This window comes from Ambystoma mexicanum, chromosome 7p, assembly GCF_040938575.1.
Source record: "Ambystoma mexicanum isolate Mex_15411 chromosome 7p, UKY_AmexF1_1, whole genome shotgun sequence".
NCBI lineage: Eukaryota > Metazoa > Chordata > Amphibia > Caudata > Ambystomatidae > Ambystoma > Ambystoma mexicanum.
Genome location: NC_090939.1, coordinates 449,550,391 through 449,577,501, shown reverse-complemented (window position 1 = coordinate 449,577,501; position 27,111 = coordinate 449,550,391). Strand labels below are relative to the sequence as shown.

The 27,111-nt window shown below is 45.4% G+C and overlaps 1 protein-coding gene across 1 annotated transcript in view; it reads right to left on the bottom strand.

Annotated features, from left to right (window-relative positions):
- Nucleotides 1–27,111, bottom strand: part of TBX19 (T-box transcription factor 19) — a 383,843-nt gene that overhangs the window by 106,657 nt on the left and 250,075 nt on the right. Inside the window, exon 5 of the mRNA XM_069637357.1 lies at nt 11,409–11,470. Coding sequence (XP_069493458.1) covers nt 11,409–11,470 — 62 coding nt within the window. The remainder of the gene's footprint in view (nt 1–11,408; nt 11,471–27,111) is intronic.

Here is a 27,111-nt window from a genome sequence, read left to right as displayed (position 1 = left end):
TAAAGAGGAGACTGAGAGAGGCGGGCCACAAATACATGTTACTGTATCCGGCAAAATTGAAAGTTATACATAAACACAAAACTTTGTTTTTTGAGACCCCGGAGGATGCCATGGGATGGCTCGATGCGCAGGGATGTCCCCAGGAGTCAGAAGTTCGGACGGAGAGAGAGCACGGAAGAGATAAGTAATGCACGAGGAAGGTGCCACAAGATGGCGCGGCACAGACCCGTGGGACTTGAATATAGTCATTTGCACAGCCTTCAGTAGAGAAGGTCAGACTATTGCACTAGATGTTATGAGCACTGTAATTATTATTGACGTAATGGGAGCCTTACAGAGCAGATCTCTTTACTACACAATAATCTTAGTTAAGTGGCCATTAGGGCGAATTCACCCTACTGAGCTCTGTGCATTGTTTGGTGCTTGCAGGGTTAGATGTGGGGGTGCCTGAGTTCCGAGTACGGAGCTGGGCAGCAGTTGGGGTGTGTGGTGTTGGGGAAGGGACGGGTGGAGGGAGGGGAGGGAAGTTGGGAATTTGTTGTGTACATAGTTATGGATAGTTTGAGCTGGTACAAGAAGCTACAAGTAAAGATGGAGAGCTGTATCTGTATCACGTGAGCAAGGGGGATTCGCTACACGGAAGGCAAGAAGACACTCAGGAGCCATGGGGGACCTTACGATCTTAACATGGAATCACAGGGGACTCAACAGTTACTTAAAGAGAAACAAAGTCATGATGTACTTGAAAAGACAGAAGATTGATATTGCGTTGTTGCAGGAAACACATTTGACCCGGCAAAAACTGGAACTGGTGGGGAAGAAGTGGAGAGGTACTGTAGTAGGCTCTCCGTATTCTGCCTACGCTAGGGGAGTGCTGGTCTGGGTGGCACCGCACGTTCCGCTCCAACTTACACAAGAAGTGGTGGACACGGAGGGGAGGTTGGTCATATTAAAGGCTTTGGTGGAGAATAGAGAGGTGTGCATTATAAATACGTATGCCCCCAACCAAAATACTGCGGCATATTTTAGAACCCTGTGTACTCATCTGGGCGCGTGTATGGGAGGAGTGGTTATCTGGGGAGGGGATTTCAACTGCGTGCTCAACCCAAAGGCAGACAGATCTGATGATAAGATTGATAGGCCCACCCCAGCAGCTAGGGTATTGCAGACATTACTAGACGACTTTGGGTTGGCAGATGTTTGGAGGCTGAAACACCCTAATGAAACACAGTACTCGCATTACTCAGCTCCGCAGCAACTGCACACGAGACTTGATTACTTTTTTGCCACGGCAGATGTGGTGATAGAGACCACCCAAATAGACTATAGAGCGAGGGTCCTGTGGGACCACTCGCCTCTGGTTCTGAGTTGGCGGTGCGGCCGCCCCAGGGCGCGGATACCGACATGGCGTCACCGGGCGGAGGCGCTCCGGTACCCGGTCTTCAGGGAAGATATCAGGGATGCGATCACACAGTACTTTGAGGAAAACACAGGCAGCGTGGACTCAGCGTGCACGCTCTGGGAAGCCTTTAAGGTGGTATTGCAGGGTGCTGCTATTGCTAAATCAAAAGGCCTACAGGGTGGGGTCCTAACGGAGCTAGAGGAAGCGGAAGAGAAACTGGAACGGGAAAGCAACAGGGCGGGAGGGGATGCGGAACTTGTACTCGAACTACAGCAGAGGTGTGCAGAGCTTTGGGAAAGGCTCTGCAACCTTAACTATAAGAAGTATGTTGAGAGGCAACATGCAGGTGGGGATAAAACTGGCCGCTTGTTGGCGTGGTTATATAAGAGCGAAACCCCCAGGCCCCCGATTAGGACAATAACTAGAGAAGATGGGGAGGTGGTTGACACCCAAGAGGGAGTCAACGAGTCATTCTTAGACTATTACAGGACATTATATGAGGACAGAAGAGGGGACAATCGAGAGGAGATTAGAGAAACTCTAAAAGACATGGAATTACCTAAGATTAGTGCTGAAGAAAGGGAGGAGCTGGACGCACCGATTACCTTAGAGGAATTGGAGGAGGTGGTGAAGCAGCTACCCACCTGTAAAACCCCGGGCGCGGACGGATTCCCTGGCGAGTTTTATAAAACATATAGAGAGGAAGTACTCCCCCCCTATGCTAGAGATGCTCAATGAGTCTTTTGAGATGGGCCGGCTGCCGGAATCGCTTAGAGAAGCGTTAATTGTGCCGCTTCCTAAGCCCAACAAGCCAGGGCATATCTGTGGCTCCTATAGGCCTTTGTCAATGTTGAACCAGGGTAGCAAGATAATGACGGCGGTCCTGGCCAATAGGCTGCGTAGAGTTATTAGCAAACTGATACACCCGGACCAGACAGGTTATGTCCCCAGCAGAAATATAACCCACAACCATAGGCGACTCCACCGGGTGATTGAAGAGGGAAACAGGAGCGAGGGGGAAATGGCGGTGGTGTCCCTAGATGCAGTCGAAGCTTTTTACTCAGTGAGGTGTCCATGGTTGCTGGAGGCCCTGAAAGAATACGGGATGGGGCCGGGCTATGTTAGATGGGCAAAATTACTATACAGTGAACCACTGGCCAGGGTGCGCACAGGATCGGTGATATCTGAGAGATGGCAACTCAGTAGGGGCACCAGACAAGGGTGCCCCTGGTCCCTGATGTTATACATTCTAGCCCTGGAGCCCCTGGCAGTGTACCTCAGACAACAATATGACATGGTTGGTATTGAGGTAGGGGGAGAGAAACATCTAATATCCTTGTATGCTGACGATTTACTACTATACTTGAAATATCCAGAGGAAAATCTTCAATATATTCTAGAGGTTATGGAAAGGTATGCAGAACTGTCCGGCATAGCGGTGAACCCCCAAAAATCGAGCATGTTCCCATTGGGAAGCTACAGAGGAGCCCCTCTGGAACGGTTGCCGGTGTTGTCCGTACCATGGGCGGTGGATTCCTTCCGCTACCTCGGAATAGATGTGTACCATACGGTGGAGGAGGAGCACTTGCATAATACCGAGGTGGCTGTGGGAAAAATCCGAACAAGTATGAAGTTTTGGGAGAAGTTGCCGCTGGCGATGATGGGACGGGGGGTCGATGCTCAAAATGGTGGTCCTGCCCAGGCTGTTACATTTCTTCAGTAATATACCATACTTGATACCCAAAAAGTTTTTTGTCAAACTGAATAGCATGTGCAGAGACTTCCTATGGCATGGCACTCGCAATAAGCTGCCAAATTTTGAGTCCTATTATGTAGCTGGTCAGTTGCAAGATGTAACCAAATGGCTTTCTGATGAGGTAACTCCTGAATTTAGGCAGTTTGGACAGGACTGCACTCCGTTTTACTTAAAGGAGATTATCTGGGTGCCTAGACTTGAAATGAAAGAACGCCAGGGTATGATGTTGCTTGGGTGGAAGATGTGGCGCAGAGTATGCCGACTGATGGAGAACTCGTACCCGTGTTCCCCACAGGTGCCGCTGGTCGCCTTGGCTGGGGGAGACAGCCAACTCAGAAGGATAATCAGGACCTATTGGGAATCGGTCGGGCTGGTCACATTGGGAGATGTATGGCAAGAGGGGATCTTTAAGGATTTTGAAGAACTGGGAGAAGAGGCAGGCTTGCACAGAGGCCAATATGTCACGTATCTTAGGCTAGTGCAGATTATTTGTAAAACCTGGCCAGAGACTGTACTGGCGGAGGAGCCAGACGTCATAATGGGAACAATATATGGCATATCAGAAGGAGGGCATGAGATCTCTAGATTGTATGAGATGGTGATGACCCGGGTGGGGAAGGATTTGACTCATTTGAGGCTGGACTGGGAAGCGGAGGTGGGGGCACAGATGACCGATGGGATGTGGGAGCGTGCTATGGGATACCACAAGAAGGTGTCCAGAAACGCCAGATTGCAGCAGATACAGTTATACATAACGCATAGAGCCTATATGACCCCGAAGAGAATATCTAAGTTTGTAAACGCAGGAAGACAAGCATGCCCAAAATGCGATGAAGAAGATGCTGATATGACACACATGTTCTGGTCTTGCCCAGTGATTGAAGGTTTTTGGGGGGAAGTGGCACAAAAACTAGCAGATAAAGGGGTCACGCTCAACATAGATACGGCCTGGGCCTGCCTGTTGGGAGGGTTTCCCAGACCACGGAATACTAAACATGTTGGGAAATTGAGGGACCTGGCATATGTGTTTGCAAAAAGGAGGATTGCCATGGGCTGGAAGCAGTGCCACAGGCCACGGGTTGAGGTATGGTGGCGGGATTTGCAAAAATGGGCGGAGGCTGAAACGGTAGTATGGCAGGAGGCATGTAGCAAGTGCGAGGAAGAAGAAGTGGGTAACCTGAATGGAGAGTGTTAATAACAGGACTGTTTGGCACAATAATGGATTCTGCAGCTTCGGAAGGAAGCGATACCCGACCACACGCAGCAGATACAGAACGAGAAACGCAAACAAGCTCTTGAGGGGGGAGGGATTTGGGGAGCAGTAATGTGTATTAATTGATGTTCACAAGTCTGTTGTAAATAATGCTGCAAGTTTGGTTTGTATTGTTTATTTGTTTTCAAAATAATAAAAACTTAAAAAAAAAAAAGGGTTTTCCTCTCCTCAACAAAAGATGGGAGCTTTCTATGATGAACAAGTGTGAGGACGAGTGAACAGAAACCGTGCATTCTCTGATATAGACGAACCTGTGGTCCTGTGTCCCAAAAACACAGCCCTTATTCTAGAAAGCAAGGTTCCTGAGTGATTTGACCCAGGATTGTGTCTGCCAAAGTCACTGATAGTGTTGGAGAGTTAAAGTGTCCCAGCACACTTCTTTACTTGGTGGGGTCCATCGCTGTCTGTGACGGCCCCTCCCTTCCAGGGATGGCCACCAATGGGGGTTGAACCTTTTGTGTCCTCAGGGGTCACACAGCCTCCACAGTGGGTAGGTGGGCAGCGCTGCCCGCAATAGCAGTCTCTAGTACTTGCCTGCCCTGCATGGAACAACTTGTGTAGGTATTCCCCCACCTACATGGGTACTTATGAACAGTACACCCACCAATCCCCATCTGGGTGCTATGCTAGGTCCTTGGGCTTGTGCTAATTATCTTTCACCCTAACTCTCGCTGTCTGGTCTCCCTTTTCCTAGACCTGTGAATGTAGCGTCTCTTCGCTCTGCTGAGTTTAGGGGCTTCAGCACTGTGGGCCAGATTCAGTAACTGGGAGAGGATATAGGGCCCCTGAATCACCTTACCACCTTTTCTATCATCCTCTGTTTGGCCCCTGCTAGCTTCTCTTCCCAGGTCTTCCACAGGCCTACTGCACTTACATTTTTGTTTTTATTTATTTAGCATTTATGACAAAGTTTATTCTTGCCTGGATTTTCAACCTAGGCTCTTTCTCACCATGGTGGCTTGGATTCAGCCACCTCCTACACTCTGGCATGGCTCTCAGGTGTCCCTCTGGGCTACCCACCACAGCGTTTACCCTCCTCTCCTACTCTTCCTTATTCTGAGTGTGTCTCTCTAGGTTTAAAGTATTATACGGCAACTACGTTTAGGAGGCACAGTTTTCTGGTTTACTTCTACCAGCGATAGGAAGACTTGGGGAGCTCTGGTTTATCTCCACTTACTACCTGCCAGGATTGTATCACGGAATGGTTGACTCCATCTTGTCCTTGTTGGGCCTTGGGCATACTTCCCGAAACTCCTCCTCAACTGTGTCCTCAATGGAGCTGTCTTGGGTCTTGGAATCCTTCTTCTGTCGCTGTTTCCTCTGCTCCTTAGTCTTCTTCTCTTTCTTTTGATGGAGGTAGGGGCGAGCTCCCTTGGTGGCCACCTTGACCGGAACGAAATCCAGGTCCAGGGGACCTCCAACGAGCAAGCTCCCAAATCAGGGAAAAAGCCAGCAGCCGTAAAAAAAAACCTGGATGGTCTTGAAGCAAAGTCTTCTTTGTGCAGTCATAGGACTGTCTTGGCATAGATTGAAGAAAAGTTATTTTTGGACACTGTTCTTTAAGTTTACAAGTTTGTACAGTGTTAGTAGGGAGTATACATGCATTGTGGGATTCTCTCTGTGTACCACGTGAAAGCCGGAGACGGTCTTACACCAATGCGGTGGTATGTGGAAGATCAAACAAAAGCGAAACAAATAGACAGATTCACGAGGGTGCGGACAGCCAGAAGACCGCAAATGCTATGAATGCGGCCTGGAAAAATAGGACCTAAGAGGCAAGGTAGAACTAGTACAGAAGAGAGAGAGAGCGATAGAGAAACGAAAAAAAACAGAGAGAGCCACCGAACGCTATGCACCATGTAAGAAGAGACACGGCGGCGCGATCAGAAAAGGTAATCAATGCGAAAATAGAAAGAATAGCCAGGCGGCTAGAAAAAGCAAAGCAAGAAAGGGAAAGCTAGGGCAAGAGAAATATAGCAAAAGGCAGCTGATGATAGATAGGGAAAAGGTTCACTGCGAGGGAGATGACAAGAGGGAGAGTGAACTGCATGGACAAAAGGAATAGACACAGACCACTATATTACCTAAAGTATAGAGGAGGCACCCGAACGTGCTGGAGGACAGCGGACACACGAAAGGAACGAAGGATTGGAAGAAAAATTCACAAAGGATCACAAGCGCACTGTAGAACAGGAGCTGCAAGCATCAGCACCAGAAGACGGATACAATGCACAGGAGCAGCGTTCTGAGAGCAATATGAATACTCCAGAAGCCATCTTGGGGGAAGACTAGACCGTCAAGATGGAACCAAGAGAATCCGTTTTAGGTATATTTACATCCCTGCCAACATTTCCAAGGACGGTGCATGACAGTCCTACAGTTTCCCAGTCACCCTTAGGTGATGCTCTAATCTGAAAACAAACATAAGGGGGAGGTATCTCACGATAAAAGTGCAAGGGTATCAGCAGCATGCAAAGAAAGCAGTGCAAAGTATTGACAAATCCTAATATAAATAGGGCTGATTGTCTTAAGTTCAGATTTCCCTAATCTAGTACAGTCCAAATACTGGGCTATTGGATGCTAGAGGTGAGCTTACATAGTCATAGGAATGCTTTATGGGCAAACAAGCACTCTTCATTAATACGTCTGGAGCTGTAGGGCTCTCCTGGGCTGATGAGCAGTCTTTGGGATCCTCTACTTGAGTGCGATGACATGTTTTTCTTCCTACTTGGCATAGGTCAAATTTCAGGCTGCAGCCATTCTTGTAGTCTCCCAGCCAAGGGCGATGTGGTAAACTTGGGGTCTGTTACAGGCTCACAATCTCCAGGGGATCAGATCACCTGTGAGGTCTAGGATTCTGGCCCTCAGTAGGTTTCTCTCATTCCCCTGAACTTGCTCAGACTTCGACCAGGATTTGGGCTGTGGCCTCCAACAGGAGGGGAAGAAAGATAAAATCACATTTGAGACAGAAGTATCTTCAGTGCCCTTGTTTAAACATTTTTTTTTTTAAAGAGCTCATTACATATCGGTGCATACATGCTTTAAAAGAGGTTGTTGAATGAAAGACAGCACCCCTGAAATGCTGGGTTCGCTCCGATTCCCTGGTGCTTTTGTGCTCTTGTAAAGTGCTAGAAATTTTCCATCAGGACCAGTGCAGACTCCTTGCGCGTGAGAAAAGTCACAAATAATGCTTTTAATAAGTGCTGTTTTCAGTTCACTAGAAAAATGGCAGATGGGAGAAAGGCAGACTTTTCCATCTATACACATACATATATTTGAGTTACTCAGTAACTTGCGGTTAGCAGAATGGAATTTAAAAGGGAAAGATTACACCTTTACATGTAAAAAAAAGTTTATGGGCCTCATTACGAGTTTGGGGTATTCGACTGGTAAACCCACTGAAATACCGCCAAACACAATTACCGTTACTGCCACTTGCGCCCTTGGATTTATCGTGGGATTACAATTGATGGTAGGGTGGTGTAAGTCCCTATTTCTGGAGTCTGCTGATTTTTTGCAGTTGGGAGAATGTTTTACCTCCAACTAAGGTTGGAGGTAAACCTACTTCCCCACCACCAAACTCTTAGTTCAGGGGTGCATTCATTTAGCGGTAATGCAACAGTAACATAATTACTTCTGCGTTAGTGCCATTTGTACTGCACCGCCATGCTCTTCATGGGCCCCTATGTTCTGTGTTGGCATTTTCATACCCATGTTCTCAAAGTGCACCAGTATTAATATATTACTGAATAGATCTGCACAGTCAGTTTCTAGACATTCCTGATTTTTGGAATTGCCAGAACTGAGGTATCTGGAGATTCAATCATTAGCCATAGAACTCACAATTTTACTCACTGTGGATGCCAGGATTAGAATCCAGATTTGATGGCTCCAAAGTGTCAACTAAACCAAAGGATAGCACAACCCGTCTCTGACTTGCTCACACCGCCCGCCAGTCAGATTTATTACTTATCCTCCTTTTTCACGTCTACCCTTCATCGATTTACCCATTCTTCCTTCTTATCTCATTCCTCGTTCTAATCCCATTTCCTTCTTTCCTCTCATCTCGTCCCACCTACCATCTGCTTTCATTCTTTGCTTTTTTCTGTTCTCTAATAGAGAAACTCATTTTTCAAAATCAGCAAGCATTGCATTCAGCCCCTACCAGAACCGGCATTCCTTATTCTATTGAGCAATGCATTCACAAGTTGTTCACAGGCAAATTCAATGAGATCTGGCTGCCGCTGATAAATCCCACCAAACTAAGGCATTCCACCAAGTTCAAGATAACCTAACCACCAACCTTAGCTTAACACTGGTCACCTAATTAATATAGAACACCTAGAAACAGACCTGCATGCTGAGAACAGGGCATGCATGCATCTACACAAAAGCAAAGCTATCTTACATTTTCCATCCCTCCCCAATGATGTAACCCGCCCGCCTCCTTTTTATCCGCCAGAGCGCCTGTAGAGTATTTAAGTGGCAGTGGTGCATGCTATAAATCTGAGTAACATAACCAACCGATCTGTGACCGTCAGGCAAAATTAAACATTGCCTTCATGGTTCTAACAGAAGAAACAGATCAATGGTTTTAATCTGAGCGCAACCCATTCCAAGAAAGAAGCACCTCTTCAGAGACAAAATTGCATATATTTTTAGCAAAACAGCACTTAAAAAAATACATGTTTATCCTACGAATATTCCAAACTGGCTACTTTTTTAAAATTTTGCAATTTTCATTTCTAACGATCACTTCCATTATAAATTACAGCCATATTAAGAATGTACATTTCTTTTTCTGAGCAAAATTCATTATCACCTTCTAGTTGTCACGACCCTCGCCCAAAACCCCCTCTGGCAAACCCATTGGCCAGGTGGAGTCAGGACTCAGGCCTCTAGCGCCTGGCATCCTCTTCAAAAGCCCTCATGGGGCCAGTCCTGGCGCCTATGGGGCCATGCTCATAATCCATGAACAACAATGTGCTTGGGAACTACTTTATTGTATTTTCAGCCACATGGAGGCATCCACATAGCTTGGTTCCTAAGAACCAAGCTATGCGGTCTAGTATTTTGGGTGTGGCAGGTCTGGAACTACTTTCCCTGGTACTACTTTACCTGGGCTATATAAACCACACCCTGACTGCAGAACATGCTTCGTGTTACTTTGCAGCTTGCAAGTGACGCTCACCGTGTCCAGCTATTCCCATGAACCTCGGAGAAGCAGAACCTGCAAGGAGACAAAAGGAACATCATAAGCAGCAGCATCTTACCTGCAGTCTTCATCTTTAAACACTTGCAGCTACTGAGAACAGCTTCCTTGAATCTGCACGCCTCCTGGACAGAACGACCTGAAAGAGGAAGATAGAGGCAACATTAAAGAAAGCTGTAGAGACATTTACAAATTACGAGCTGCTCAAAAGGCTTACCTGGCTGGTCGCCTCTCGGCTGGCACCACCCCGGACATTCCACTCGCGCTGAAGAACACTGCAACCTACAAGGAAGGAAAACACAGGTTAGCAAAGGCAAGACTTTGCAGCGCTGCGCATAGCGCTTACTTACTGCATCATAGCGCTCTTAATGCGCCATCATTTACCAGCGGGGCTCATCCAAGCCAGTTCGCCGCGCTGAAGCTCTGCATGCCTAAGGGAGAAAAAAGAGACATTTTAAACAAAGAAAGGCATGCAGGATAGCAACAAAACTAAAGAACAGCAATAATACCTACCTGAACAATATCAAACGGGCCGGCGTCAGTGAAGTAACCGGACCGCACTCGCCCATGAAAGACAACGCGCCCCTGCAAAGAAGGCAAGACGGAGAGCGCGCCTAATTCAACCACAAGGTTAGGAGAGGGAGCCAGAGGGACTGATAGCATACGGAGGTGGAGGGAGGATACTTATCCCAGTCGGTCAGTTTTGAACACAGTCCTCCTGTATTTTCAGACAGAACCTTCCCCGCAGACCACATCAGGGCAAAGCTGAGAAACATACCAGCGAGTAACCCAGCTGGGTGGCGCCCCTGTGGCTACCAGGTAAGCGTAACACTAGTATAACTATAGTTTTTTCCCTGATTTGTTATTATTCAAGGATGAACAGTTTGGTACACTCCTATTGTACTTTTTCAAAATACCCCTATGAGAAAGGGCAAGGGGACAAATAGCACCAATGAGGGTTGCCAACTGCCTTGCATACAAGTAGAGAATTTTTGAACGACCAAAGATCTTTGTATTTGTCAAATGTCTGTGATAAGAGGGCTGTATGATTGAATCACTAAATTCATGATGAACACTGGTCTTGGTGCTCATTTCATGTTTCACAGCACTCACCATATCGTTAAAGTGTTTGCAAAACCTAACCAAATGTATTCATTTGGACAGCCTCAAGAGGGTGAGAATAAAATGGCTCCGTCATCTGTCACTCTCTCTTCTCATTTAAAAGTGTCAGCCTTGCAGAATTGTAGAAAGGAAGGCCCTGGGAGGGGCATCCTATTGAACAGACATCCTTAGAGAATTATGCTTATAGCATTATTGCCATCATCCTTTAGGCTACAACATAGTGGTTCAGGTTATTTTTTTTTTAACACCAGGCTTTTATGTCATTTAATGGGCCAAAGAGACCTTTGCCTGAAAAGTAGATCTGGCCTTTACGTTAAATTGACCAATTTCACCAAAATATTTCTCACTAGATTTAGAAATGTTACTATATAAGCACAACACAATCTTGTTTTAAAGAGAAAAGTGTTAACATATTGGGTTGGCACCTTTTTAAAATCTTAAATAAAAAATAACAACATGATTTTATTAATAAAAAGAGAATAATTTTGTTTTGAAAATGCAAACTTTCAATCAAATTACAATATCTGACATAATATGAAAGTGTCTACATCTTATTGTACTTTCTATGAGTCTATTGTTAGTATGCTGATTAAGTAATACGTGCTACCCAATTGTATAATTTTACAAGTATTCACAAACTTACAGTGGGGATATGGCAGATGAAGACCATCAGGAACAGGTTCTTGAACATCTTTGGCATAGTTTCTAAAGAAATAGAACAATATATTATGTCATGGTAATGGAACAGAATATATGGTGTCCTTCTTTATACAAATGAAATAATCTACTACGATTTGCATAGTCCACATGATAATCGCACTGGGACTAGTGGTCATCATATTTAACCTATGTACAAACTACAATGCAGAAAAGTACAATCACCACTACTATTGAAAAGTGGTATTATCATTTTGTCTCAGTGACTGGTTACATGAGCCCACTTTAGAGATTGGGAGAGTGTGGTGAAGGCTTTGCTGCATAAGGTGGTAGGTAAAGCCTGCCGACTTTGCTTAAAGCTAGTTATGCCAGATGCACTGAGGGGCAGACTAGCATGGGAAGGTGCATAAACAAAGGGCTGACTGAGAAACATTGAAGCAGGTCCCAGAAGAGTTCATAGAAGCAGAGAGAACAGGTTGTTTGGGCTCTTTACTCAACTTGTGAAGGGAGTGGTGATGAATTCGTAATTTAAGGAGTGTGACACTGCACACCCCCAGGTGTGGGTACATGGGTAACTCCTGATGCCTTTTCTCTTTAGTCAGGGAGAGCCCTCTCACTAAATCATACATTATCCAAACACCTAAATGCATGTCTCTGCTGAGTCAAGTTGATGCCTCCCAAGAGTAGGACGGTTTCCTGTGTGGATCACACATCCTCTGGTTGGATATAGACTCCTGTGACTGGTTACATCAGCCCACTTTAGAGATTGCAAGAGTGTGGTGAAGACTTTGCTGCACAAGGTGGTATGTCTTGCTTCAGACTTTGCTGGAAGCTGGGTATGCCAGATGCATGAGAGGCCGACTAGAATGGGAAGCATTCCCAGCATTCCATGCTGTTGAAATTCATGACGCTATAGAAGAACACATGCTAGATACTTTTTTCATCACTGAAACATGATTTACTGATGCATCACATGCTATGTTTTACACATTAGTTCCCGAGGGATACTTAATACAAGTTATTGATCAAGCTACAGAGAGAGGAGGCGGTATAGCTATCATTTACAATTCTAGTTTAAAGGTTTCTCACTTAGATCCACTTCATTGGGATGATGAGTCGCAGGTGGGAAACATGATTGTCTGGCTCTCCCTGTCAATTTCAAATACGATATGACTGGGATATAGACCCCCAGGTCCAGTTAAGTCTTTGCGGGAAAATCTTGAGTTATTCCTTTCCACCACAGATACCAAGCATTATGAGCTGGCCTGCATTGGCGATTTTAACATTTGGCTTGATGAGTTATCTTCCGCAGACTCTATGGAGTTCTGGGAAGTTTTCAATAGCCATGACCCGAACCCACTTGATGTGACACCTTCTCACTTACAGGGCCATTGTCTTGATCCCATCTGTGTCCAACACCCCGTATGCCCGCAGCCCCTCCCTGGACCTTTCCTCACCTTTTTATGGGTTTTGGTGTGCTCTCCGTCCTGCCTTCTTGGCAGGGGCGCGTTGTCCTTTGTGGGCGAGTGCGATCTAGTTACTTCACTGATGCCGGCCCTTTTGAGTCTTTCAGGTAGGTCTTATTACTGTTATACTTGTATGCCTTTCTTTGGTTTAAATAATGTCTTTTCTCTTTCCTTAGGTGCGCAGAAGTTCGCTGTGGAACGTTGGCTGAGTTGGGACTCGCCGGTAGGTGATGGTGCATCGAGAGCACCTTGATGCGATAAGTAGGCGCTATGCACAGCGCTATGATACCTTGCCTTTGCTAACCTGCTGTCTTTTCGTTCCTGTAGATTGCGGTGCTCACCCGGAGCAAGAAGTCCCAAGGCGATGCTGGTCGATGGGCGACTCGTGAGGTAAGCTTCCGGCACGATTGTAAAATGTCTAATGTCCTGTTTCTCTCTTTTTTGTAGATCCGTCGGTCCGGGAGGCACGCTGATCCTTGGATGCTGTTTGCAGGAGCTGAGGGCAGCTAGCGATGGAATTACAGGTAAGCTTCTGCTATTAACAATGTCCTTTTGTTTTTCAGATGCTGTTCTTCCGAGGTTCGCAGGTACAGTTCAACACGATGAGCGTCACGTTGCAGGATTGCAAAGTAACGCGAAGCGTGTCATTCAAGTCGGGTGTGGTTTAAATAGCTTCAGAAAAGTAGTCCAGGTAAAGTAGTTCCTAGGCTACCACACCCAAAACACTATACCGCATAGCTTGGTTCCAAGGGAACCAAGCTATGTGGGTGCCTCCATGTTGGCTGGCACTGGAAACAAAGAAGTCCCAAAACACAAGTCCTCACGAAGTATGAGCCTGGCGCCAGCGGCGCCAGGACTGGCCCCAAGAGGGCTTCAGCAAAGGATGCCTGAGTTTGTTTGAGACCCGATCCAAGGCACCTCCTGGCCCATGGGCTGGCCAGGTTATTTTTTTTATACGGGTCGTGACAGCACTCCCACCCAAGGCCCCTCTCAAGGTGCTCTTTGTATCCGGCCCAGGCTTAGTTGGGAAGTTTCAATGGTATTTTGTGATCAGACGTGGTGCATGAATGTTCCCACAAGGTTCCCAGGACCTATCTTGGGGTCCAAATCCTTTCTAATCAACTAGATAGTAAAGCTTGCCCCTTGAGTACTTGGAATCCAAGATGCTTCTGACTTCGAATTCTGGTTCCCCATCAATAAGTATGGGTTTTGGTGGTGTCCCAATCCGTGAACCAGGCTGCATCGGTTTTAGAAGGGACACGTGGAATACCGGATAGATTTGTAGGTTAGCTGCCAAATCCAGTTTGACGGTCGCTGGATTAATAATTGCTTTGATGGTGTAAGGCCCTAAGTACCTGGGTTGAAAGGTCCAGGTTCCTTTAATGGGTACAAATTTGGCGGCCAGCCAGACCTTGTCTCCTACTTGATAGTCAGGGGCCTTTTTCCGGTGTTGGTCGGCAAATTGCTTTTGTTTTTCTTTGGCGTGAGTAAGATGTTCTTTGGCCCTTTTGAAAGCTTGAGTGATGTTGGTGTGAAGACTTTTTACTGCTGGCATTTCCAAACTGGTTGGGAGATCCAGTTCTGAGGTATGTGGATGTCTACCATAAAGGGTATAAAAGGGTGTTTGTCCAGTACTTGAATGCAAGGAATTATTATATGCGTACTCTGCTATTCAAAGTAAATCTTTCCAGTCTCTTAGTTCCTGATGCAACGTGCACCGTAGGTATTGTTCGAGGGTCTGGTTGGTCCTCTCGGTTTGACCGTCTGTTTGAGGGTGATGGCTAGTTGATAGCCGGATGTCAATTTGCGCCATTGCGCAACATTTTCTCCAGAAGTTGGAGACGAACTGGCTACCTCGATCAGAGATCAGGACTGATGGAAAGCCATGTAGTTTGACAATACCATCCAGAAACACTTTGGCTAGCGTAGATGCGTCAGGGAGGCCCTTGAGTGGAATAAAATGTGCCATTTTTGAGAATAAGTCCACGACTACGAGGATGGTGTTAAACCCTTGGCTGGGAGGTAGGTCAGTGATGAAGTCGAGGGAAATAGTGTGCCATGGAGTGGGAGGAATGTCCAAAGTTTGCAGAAGACTGGATGGTTTTTGTTTTTGCAACTTGTTTTGCGCACAGACTCCGCAGGACTGAATATATTGGATGACATCCTTACGCCAGGCAGGCCACCAGAAGTTCTGTTTTACCTTGGCTAGAGTCTTGGTGATTCCAGGTGCCCTTCGATCAGGGAATCGTGATAACCTGAAACAATTTGTTGTTGTAAGTCCTTGGTGGGTACATACAACCAATCCTTAAAAAAGGGTAAGTGATCTTTAATGCAATATTGTTCTCCTTGCGCTTGCCATTCGAGGAAGTTATCTGGGTTCTTGTGTTTGTTGAATCTTATCTCTCAGTTCTACTTGGGTTAAGGCCGTAGTGAGGCCCAAGAGTTTGTCTTCCGGTATGATGGGGACTGGGTCTGGGGTTGTATATACCAAGTCATCAGTGCCTGTACGAGAGAGTGCGTCAGCTTTTCCATTCTTGACCCTTGGTCGAAAAGTGATGACATAGTCGTATTCGGCGAAGAAAAGGACCCACCGCAATTGGCGTGAAGACTGGGCTTTAGCTGTTTTAAGGTATTGCAGGTTTCGGTGGTCCGTGATAACTGTAATGGTGGAACTGGCCCCCAGAAGGTAGTGCCGCCAGGCCTTAAAAGCCGGATTTGATCGCCAAGAGTTCTTTGTTCGTGATGGCATAATTCATCTCCGGAGGAGAGCATTTTTTCGACCAAAAGGGCACTGGATGTAGCTGGCCTGTTTCTGGATCTCTTTGTGAGAGGACAGCTCCCATCGCTATACTGGAAGCATCTGTTTCCACGATATAAGGAAGATCTGGGCGAGGATGTCGCAGGATTGGCGCGGAAGTGAACCTTTTCTTGAGTTCCTGAAAAGCTTTCTCTGCTTCTTCGGTCCAGGCACTTTTTTTGTTATTTTTTCGTAGCAATATGGTGATCGGGTGTACGACTTGTGAGAAGTCTGGTATGAACCGGCGATAGAAGTTTGCAAGGCCCAACATGCTCTATACCCCTTTTACTGACGTTAGTGATGGCCATTTCAAAACAGCATCTACTTTATGCAGGTCCATTCTGATGCCTCCTGGAGTAAGAATAAAACCCAGAAACTCAACTTCGGTGACGTGAAAGAAACACTTCTCCAGCTTTGCATATAAACGATGTTCCCAGAGCTTGGAGAGGACTGAATGGACATGCTTGATATGATCCTGCTTTGAGTTTGAGTACACTAAGATCTCATCTATGTACACTAGGGCGCAGACATCAATTAACTCTCTTAAGACGTCATTGTTGAAATACTGAAATGCTACAGGAGCGTTGCATAACCCAAAGGGCATGACTTGATATTCATACAAACCATATTTGGTGCGGAAAGCAGTTTTCCATTCGTCACCGCTTCTGACCCGCAACAGGTGGTATGCTCCTTGAAGGTCCAGTTTGGTGTAAATTTGGGCATCTTTGACCTGGTCAGCATTTCAGGGATGAGCGGCAAGGGGTAACGGTTCTTCACAGTGATCTGGTTTAGTGCGTGGTAGTCAATACAGGTTCTTAAATCCCCTTCTTTTTTCAGTACAAAGAACAAAGGACTAGCTGCAGGGGACTTAGATGGACGGATGAATCCATTTGCGAGTTACTGGTCTAAGTAAGCTTTCAGATGAAGGTTTTCAGGTTCCGTGAGGGTATAGATTCTGCAGCAAGGAACTTGAGCACCGGGAACAAGGTCGATCTGGCAGTCATAGGGCCTGTGCGGCGGCAGCGTGTTTGCTTGGTCCTTCTGGAAATCGTGGTATTCCTCAGGCAAGGTATTAGTCACTCCCAGAGTTGCCACTTCGGGAGTCGTAGAGATACTGAAAGCAGGTTTCTGTTCTTGGTAATAACAGGCTGGGGAGCAGTCGCTGGGGAAGGTTAATTTTCTTGCCCGCCAGTCAATCAAAGGGTTGTGAGCGACTAACCATGGCATCCCTAGTATGAGCCGGAATTGAGGTGCCTTGATGAAATCGAACTAAATAAGTTCCCGATGTCCGTCCTGGCACAGCAAGGTTATCTCGGCTGTGCGCTGAGTTACGGGTCCGGAAGCGATTTCTGGCTTGGAACACAGGGGAAGCCCCATCTCTGCAGCCAGGTCCTGATCTATATAATTCCCAACTGCTCCGCTGTTGATGAATGCTTCAATGGCATGCATTCTTGACGATCGTTGATTATTATTTATGAACACCGGTATTGCAAAGTGTGAGGTCGGTGGCTCTTTTCTCTCACTCGACAAACTGACCTCTACGTTTGCCGAGCTGGGTAGTTTCCCGACTGACACTCCTTCTCTTCATCTTTTTCCGTGGCTCCAACAATCTTCCTCTGAGGTTTCACTGGGCAGTCCTTCAGGAAATGCCCTGACTTTCCGCAATACAGACATAGTTGTTGTTGTCTCCTTTTATCTCGGTCCTGTTTTGTTAGTGGGGATCGTACCCCTCCGATTTGCATGGGCTCCACAGTATTTTCTTGCACTCAAGTTACACTGTCTCTAGGTTGAATGTACACTGGCCGAGGGTCAATTTTAGAACGGTCTGCTTTTCGGTCTTGCAACCGGTGGTCCAGTTGCACAACCAAGGCTATGAATTCAGAACAATCTCTAGGAGGATTAACCACTTGAGCTAGAATGTCTTTTAATTCACTCGTAAGCCCCGATGAAACAACGTGGTTCTTTTGTTTTCAGGCCACCTAGCTTCAGCAACCAATCGGTTGAAAGTAGCAATGTACGTTAACAAATCCTGATTCCCCTGTCGGAGGGAAAGGAGTTCATTGTCCACAGCTTGTTCTCGGGTATGGCGAGAAAAACGTTTTTCCATTTCCTTCTGAAATCCCCCAAAGTCATGTAATAAAGGATCATCATGGGACACCAATGGTACCGACCAATCTGCGGCGCTGCCACTTAGGTATGATAAAACAAAGGCTACCCGGGCTTGGTCATTTGGGAATGCTCCCGGCCTGCAAAGAAAATGAAGGCGAAACTGATTAATGAAAGCTGCGTATTTTCGTGGATCACCAGCAAACCTCTCCGGTGGTGCCAAAAGGAACTATACCTTGTAACACAACTTGTACCGGAGTAGAGGCAGTGGATGACATGGTAGGATTTTGCATTGGTGGGTTGTTCCCAGGTAGAGGCATCTGACCAGCTTGTGATTGCAAGACTTGCCTGCTGATATCTTCGGTACGCTCTTTAGTCACCAATAGTCTCTCCGGAGAGCGTTAGTCTCCTGTCTGGCAGAATAAACCTTGGCACATAGTTCTCCTAACAATTGGGCCAATTGGTCTGATTCTGATGTTTCCATGGCGCCCAGGTGGATTGGTTTGGCAGGCTTCACGTTCTGTTACGCTCACCTGGTATCCACGCGGACGCCACCCAGCTGTGGGGACTCTGGTATCCTTCTCAGCCGCTCCCAGGTATGATCAGCGGAGAAGTTCTGCCTGGAATACAGGTGGGCAATGTTCAAGACTGGGCAACTGGGGTATGAACCTCCCAACACCCTGTATGCCCGCAGCCCCCTTCTGGACCTTTCCTCACCTTGTTATGGGTTTTGGCGTGCTCTCCGTCCTGCCTTCTTGGCAGGGGCGCATTGTCCTTTGTGGGCGAGTGCGATCTAGTTACTTCACTGATGCCGGCCCTTTTGAGTCTTTCAGGTAGGTCTTATTACTGTTATACTTGTATGCCTTTCTTTGGTTTAAATTATGTCTTTTCTCTTTCCTTAGGTGCGTGGAAGTTCGCTGTGGTACGTTGGCTGAGTTGGGACTCGCCGGTAGGTGATGGTGCATCGAGAGCGCCTTGAAGCGGTAAGTAGGTGCTATGCACAGTGCTATGATGCCTTGCCTTTGCTAACCTCTTGTCTTTTCTTTCCCGTAGATTGCGGTGCTCACCCGGAGCAAGAAGTCCCAAGGCGATGCTGGTCGATGGGCGACTTGTGAGGTAAGCTTCTGGCCTGATTGTAAAATGTCTAATGTCCTGTTTCTCTCTTTTTTGCAGATCCGTCGGTCCGGGAGGCTCGCTGATCCTTGGCTGCTGTTTGCAGGAGCTGAGGGCAGCTAGCGATGGAATTACAGGTAAGCTGCTGCTATTAACGATGTCCTTTTGACCAAGCTATGTGGGTGCCTCCATGTTGGCTGGCACTGGAAACAAAGTAGTCCCAAAACACAAGTCCTCTGGCGCCAGGACTGGCCCCAAGAGGGCTTCAGCAAATGATGCCTGAGTTTGTTTGAGACCCGATCCAAGGCCCCTCCTGGCCCATGGGCTGGCCAGGGTTTTTTTTTTATAAGGGTCGTGACAGTGGCTCAGGAATAACCATGACCAAATATTTTCCGGCCACATGGTCAGATCACTTTATCAGGCTAATCTCTTTTGTTTTACAAAAGGAAAAGGTTCACACATCATCTCTTGCCAGTACAACGATGCATCGCAAGCCCTGTGTTCTGTTGAATATACCAGGTCCCACTTTAATGGGGGCCCTAGAATTCATAGACTTGTCTTTGGAATGTGAGGTTTTCTTCTCACAGGGAGTGTCGTTTATAGACGCTACCTGTTCCAAATATGCACCCCTTATACCGCGACCGACAAAGCAAAAATGTAAGCCTTGGTATTCCCATTCCTTAGTTTTGTTAAGAACAAAATATAGGGCACTAGAAAGAAGATGGAGGAAATCCAAAACTGCAGGGTTGGAGTTAATTTCCAAAAGGGCTTTGAAAGAATATAATGTGACAATCTTCAAAGCTAAATCAAATTATTTGCATACAAAGATAGTCCGTTAATAATCGTCCCAGAGAACTCTTCTCAGTCATTGCTAATTTTATTCATCCTTGCAGTATTCCCTCTTCCATTGAACCTTCGATTGACCAAGCTAATGTTTTAAATGTGGTTTTCTTGAATACATTTAGAGCTATTCAAAAGAAGACTATATGAATCAACACATCACTTCACCTGTTAGTGAGTCCGACGGTACGCCACCCAGTATCCTGAATATCAATTGAATTTTAAAACGGTTACAGTGTATTTTATTCTAAATCTGGTAAGGACTGTCAAACCCATGAATGATCTACTATTCGCAACTGCCTGTGTGTACAGCACAACGTTTAGCAGCAGAGATTTCCCCTTTTATGACTTTGCTTGTTAATGCATCCAACTGATCCAAATGACCTACAGAATTCTCACCCGGTGGCAGGACTTCAGCAAAATTCTGGAAAAGGTTGCTACAGTCCAGCACAAGCATCAAATAGAAAGGTCTGCCCTGCTAGACCCCTACCAATCTGAGTATGTCTGGCCAGGATTTGGTACAGAAACAGCACTGATAGCAGTTTGTGAAAACCCTCTTCGGGTTTCAGATGAGTGTGAAATGTCTTTGCTAGTGATGCTGGACTTGTCTGCGGCACTTGACAAGGTAGACCATAGCATCATCTTGGAGCATACAAAGAAGGTGGGGACGGTCTCAGACCATGCTATTAAATGGTTTGATTCCCTTCTATCAGAACGTTGGCTGCAGGTGAAGTTGGGGGAATTTCTGTCTGACCGGCTTCCCCAGGGCTGTGGAGTACCCCAGGGGTCGTCTCTTCCCCCTGCTGTTCAACTTGTATATGCGGCCTTTAATGGAGATCCTGAGGAATAATGAGGTGGGTCTCCAATCCTATGCCGATGATACCCATATTTCTCTAAAGTTGGGTAACTTTGGAAACTGGATGACTTTGAAGTGGCTCCCGCTCAACGCCAGTAAAACAGGGGTGGCCCTGTTCGAGGCCAAACACCTTCTGTTAGACAATGAGAAGCTCCCGCTCCGTCCTTTTCTCTTGGGTTCCAGTTTGAATTTTACCTCAAAAATAAAAAATCTAGGTTGCATCTGGCAGGACAACTTGGGATGTGAAAAGCAGGTAGGAGTGAAACTCCAATTAGTTTTCTACTCCCTGCATCTACTACGGCTTGCCCTTCCATTTGTTCAATCTGAAGACCATGCCAAGGTTGTCGGGGCTCTGGGTAATTCCCAGTTGCATTATGGGAATGGCCTGCTAGCTGGGATCCCCAGCAAACATCTGAACCGGCTACAAAGGGCACAAAATAAGGCAGTGAGGCCGATATATAAAGTTCCTAAATCATCCCAAAGTACCAAAGAGAAAACATAACATGTTCCAAATAGGACCGAAGGGGGAAAACGAGAAGGCCAAATAATTATCTTAGTCTCCACAGAAATGGCACTTCTACAGGAGCCAGCTCCCAAGCAAATCTCAATCTGGCACCTTCAATGGAAGTCTCCCACTCCCCCCCGCAGATGCCCAGCACAAGACTCAAAAATCCACTCCACCAGTGACGCACATCCCAAAGAGTAAGTGTTAAATGAAGCCGATGCCTCATTTTACCCCCGAATTCAGTCCCCCTATAAAACCGTGGCTACCTCTTCCTGAAGACAAGAGTAGTTCTTGCCCAGAAACACCCTCTTAAGCCTAGCCAGGCAGCCAACTGTGCTTTTACTACCACTTTCATTTAATCTTTAATAAGGATTTCCATCTAGCCAAGGTCTCTACACTTACATCAGGGAATAGCAGGGCGTGGGAGCTCACCAGAAGTACCTCATTACGTTTAGTGGTTGCTTGAAGCATGTTCTTCAGAAAAACAGATGGGGGCAAAACCCCCATCACAGTGTCACTGCCCGATCATGCATTAACTGGAGGCTTCCAGCCCTTTAAGATGAGTAGCGGTACCCTTGCGATAGATGGGGATGCAGATTTTATTCATACATCAATAATCAAGACGACACAAATAGTTAGCCAAAGTTTGTCTGTTTTAATGTCAGGTATCTTAAAACAGGGAGTACAACAAACATCAGCAATCAATAGATACTCTGACTCTAACTACTTCATAAAAAAGTTGTGTTCTTATACCCATAATTGGTCATGGCTGACGTGTTGACCTGCGTCATTACCGTCATCCTACGTGGCAAACTACTAAAACCTATTGAGAAGCGGGATTGGTTCTAGGTGAGGAACTACGCATAGGTTCTATATCTGTATGGAGTAACAGAAATAGATAATTGGATAGTTAGCATCAGGTGGGGCTACTAAGCCCTCCCTTCAAAATGGCCACTATGAATGCCACTAAATGTACGACGTCCCATTGGCTACACGTACTTTAGGACCCCCAACTACATGGTCGCCTACAATTGGTTGGCTCTTACCCCTGTCACTAATTTTCCTACCTACGTTAGCAGCATGCAGACTGACAACCAGGTGCGGATAAGCTCGTCTTGATACCAGCTTCCCACCAATTAAAATATCATCCATCATCACCTCAATAGTCCAGTGTCAATTAGTGCTTTGAAGTTGGCCTTGAGTGTGTACTGTGTTCTCTGAGAATTTTTAAGGAGTATGGGTACTATCCGGCTTCTGTGTAAGTGTGATCATCTTGCTCATCCAACTTTCTTCCATCACGTGACTGGATACCATGAATTGAGCCTTCTTGTGTATTTGATTTTATTCTTCAATAGTCCTCTTAAGTCTTTTGTTTTTGCTTGACCTTCTTGAACAGAAGCTTCTGTTCTTTCACGTTAATTGTATCTAATGTCAGCCAACTCCAGTTTGATAAGACCGTGGCTTTCTTGGCTCAGTGAACTCCTTACCTGCACTTTTATTCTGTTTAATTCAATGACTTTTCTCAACTGCAACACTAGAATGAGGCCTTCCTCGTTGTTCAGTACTGCTTTATACGTAGTGGAAACATCCATCCTTTACTTGTCCATATGCATCTATGAGGTATATATGTATATCTTGGCGTTTGCCGCAATCTAACTATTTTAAAAGTAGGTTGCTAGCTTCATGATTACTTTGCTGCTTGTGTTACATTGCATCTGTACACGTTTAAACTAACTAAGTTTCTTAATCAGGTTTGTGGCATAAGTTTTTTTTATCTTGATCCCAAGATGTCACTTATCCCTGGTATTTCTTTGTTCTTTATAAATCGTCTGCCTCTCTGGTCTGGTTATCTTTCTATATGGGTGTCTATTCAACTTTGTATGACGTCGCCATTCATCCTGGTCATTCAGTTTCTTTGCTTCTTCAGGAATCTCATTCAAACGGCCATCATATTGTCTTGGTTACAAGTATGGTTTTCTCAATGGGTACTTTACCTCCCATATTCTCTTAGGTATAGGCATTCTTATGGGTACTGCACAGAGCCCACCCTCTTCTCTTTGTTGGTTCACCTGTTCAGTATACTTCACATATTTTGGTTCATACGCTTCAGGTAATGTAGGCGGGGCAGATGGAGTGGGAGTACTTTGCTCCTCCTCTACACGCCTGATCTTCTTTCAGTAGAAATTCGGGAGACGTGACAAATCAACAGACATACAAATTCAACCTTATCTGCCCTGTGCCTCTTGTGTATGTAGCTCTTCCACTGAAACTTCAAATGGCACAAAAAGCACCTGCAGTTGGGCCGCGTTGACTTCCAGCTTAGTGGCCAGTCTAGAAATGCTCTCCACAATACATTGTGTAAAGGTATTCTTACTGTCAAGACTTAGGTTGCTTTTTATAGCAACAAAGTCTTCAACTGTTGAAAAAATACGAGAGGCACTGAAATCCATTAAATAATAGCAATATACATGCTCACTTAATAATCCCTGCTTGTAAGCCTTTATATTCCATTACTTTTCTTCTTAAGCTTAAATAAAGCAATGGGATCATTTCAGCAATGTCTACATGTTGCAGGGCGCCTGTGCAAATTATATTATTTCAGACACGTTCGACATGACCAGTGGGGTCTATAATCACTCGAAATTGCGATTTACTTATAATGAAGTATTAAAGGTCATCTTGTCTGCCAAACGAAATAGATCCCCTGGTACCGATGGGATACCTGCAGATTATTATCAAGATTGCGTCGAAATTTGGGTCCCCATTGTGACGATTTTATTTAATGCAACAATGGAGTCTGAAACAAAACCCGGCAGAATGGTCGAGAGCTACTATTGTCTCAATATTTAAGAAAGGGTGCAGGAAAAGCCCCCAATCCTACCGACCCATCTCTTTACTGAATACACATTTTAAGTTGTTTGGAATGTGTTTGCTTAATAGAATGGAGGTTTGGGTTACTGAAAACACCATTCTTGCACCGATTCAATTGGAGTTTAGACCATTGATGGGAACAATGCAACAGGGGCTGAATTTATAAATGAATATAGCCCATTCTTTATATGTAAAAAAAAGAGCGCATTTATCTGGCCTTTATGGACCTAAGCACTGCTTTTGATAAAGTTAATCGTATCAAATGATGGCATTTGCTTAGGTCCTATAACTGTCTGGTTAACAGTGTGAATATATATGCACACCATGGTTCCCAATTGAATCAGAGGTTAGACAGGGATGTGTACTGGCACATTTGTTGTTTTCCCTGTACATCAATAACTTACAAAACGTTTTGGTGGAGTGCAAGGTTGTTATGCCTATAATTACAGGTATGGTAATTGCGGCATTAGTGTATGCCGATGATACAGTGCTGATTGCCAGTTCGGCCAGAGTCTTGCAAACTTTAATAAATGAATTTGCTAGCTTTATGGGCGATCTAGATTTGCAAATTAACTACAAGAAATCAGCCGTTATTGCTTGTTGTAGTGGATGAAGAAACTTGAAATTTGCTACCACGTGGTGTGATGCAAAAGCGATCCCAAGGGTTAAATTTTTTTTATTACCTGGGATTTGCTTTTCAGAAAGCTTTTTGCCAGAGTGGGCCTCTATAAAGCAACTGCCACCAATGAGGCAAACATTTGGGGGAATATCCCGTTTCATCAAACTGCACAAGCAGCAACCACTTAACATTATCAAAACTATCTACAAAGGTCGTACAATGGGGGAAGTCAATTACGGTGCAGCAATTTGGGGATTTGCTGAGCAGAGTGAAATCCTAAAAGAAGAAAATCGTTTTGTAAAAAAGCTATTGGCTCTTCCTTCATCAGCCCCAAATGTTGCCGCTCACAAGGAAAGGAAATTGGCGTAAGTTTTATTGAGGACTATCTGGCCTTAGAACCCACCCTTCTCTGGTTTAGAGTCTGGTATAATCCAAATGCTGGACTGACTCAAACTATTCTGGCAGACCTAGTGGCCAAATGGGGTGTGGAGGATATTAAGTGATTCACAAGCATTCGTAAGATGTTGGGAAACATTAATGCTAGCCACTATTTTGATAATCCATCTCTGTTAGATGGCAAGACAGGTAACAACTTAAATAAAGGTTTAAGAGGTGGTCAATGAAGGAGAGAGAACTGCGGGAAATTCTAAAACCAGCAAATAGATGGCATATGATCCTTGCTAGTGAAGGAATCCAAGAGTACTTGGTTTGGACCAAAATCAAATTCCAAAGGGCCTCAATAACAAGAGCCCGGTTTGAGTGCATGTTGTTGGGAGAAATGCTTAGCCGAAGATCAGGTTGTTAGTTTGAAGCATACATTTTTTTTAGCAAGAGCCCCTATCTAGAAAAAGAACATGGCATGATAACCTGTTCTGTGGTTTTGTCCAACTTTGAGAGTCCGCAGCCATCACTTTTCGCTCACTGTATTTTTCACAAAGGTGGAATATCCGTTTGCATACCATTCTTTGTCCCACCCACAAGGGCAGTCCAGCACCGAAATGCCAGGCAAACCTCCTTTGAACAAGAGTACCAAGAGCAACCCCAGACACATGTTTCAGCCTTGTTGGGCAGCATCAGTGAGGTGGAGCTGTGCCTTTCTGAGCACAGTGAGCAAGGGGTCCACATCTGGGTTCCCCCAGGTAATTTAGGGTGACCAACCCAAAGTTCCTTGCAAAAAACAAAAACGGTAGCAGGCGCACCTCTCTAGAAAGAACATGGCATGATATCCTGTTCTGTGTTTTTATTCCCACATATGCCTCAAAAATATGGCCCACATTTTCTTTTTGTTGCCTGGAGACATCCAGTTGAGGAAAGAGCTATTGGTTCCATTGTTTAAAGAAAACAGTTTCGTACAATATCGTCCAGCATTGTTTTCCCTGTTGAATGTAGCAACTCCATTAAAGGTTTGGCCAGTTTTTTTGTATATAAGAAGAGAGTGGAAATTACGGGAACAGCAAGGGAAACAAGGGTTCGAAATTACTCCTTCGATTGATCGTACCTGTATTATTTGATCAGAATTTACAGAATTGTAAGTAATGAGGGATCTTTTAGAACGTTACTTTAATATGCTGTTTTTAAAATCATGAATTAGGTGGAATTATGAAATAAACGGTTTATGTTTTTAACATTTTAACTTGTTTGTTTCTATTTTTATATATTGTATTTAATGATATATTCTATGCTTTTTATAATATGTAATGTGTATGTGTTTGAATGTGTTCTTTTATGGATATTATCCGAAATAAATAATTTTACTCACTCACTGGCCCTCATTCCAAGTTGTGAGGTAGCCATGGTGCTATTAGCGCCATGGCTGCCTCCAAAATCGGTCCGACTCCGGTCTGGTGAAGGGAGTAATTACCGGTCCAGTCCGAGGTCGGCGGGACCGGTATTTCCCCATTCACTAGAGCCATTCCCCATTCCCATTTGAGCCCCCATAGGGCTCAATGGGAAGGGGAAGGCTGCAATAACGGTACCGCAATTTGCGATACCGTTATTGACCCCGGTATCCCTTTGCGGGTCCCGTCCATAACACCTGGTAAAACCAGGTGTTAAGGGAGGGACCCGCAAAGGGACCTCGGAATAGCGCGCAAAGGGATTACCGGCACCGGTGTCATTACCGGTGCCCGGTATCCCTTTGCGCCAGGTCATAATGACCCCCACTCACTATAAAACAAATGTTTTGCCTCCCCTTGCCTGATTACACATATATGATCTTTTACTTAGAAATATCTGTTGGTATGTTTCCTTGACATTTGAGCTCCTTTAACTAAGTTGTATTTCATTTTAATTTTGTCTTATATAGAGCCATCTATACAGGCAAAACCAATAAAGTATGGCAATACGAGGTTCTCGTTTGTGGGGGAATACATTTATACCATGGCTTTGACCATGTTCCCACACTCATGCTCATGTCATCAGATTTGAAAGCTGTGACAAAGTCGGTCCATCTATTACTACCAGTGTAGCTGATCTGTCAGAGCTTGATAGCCAGAGCTGCAAGCTTCCTGGAGGTG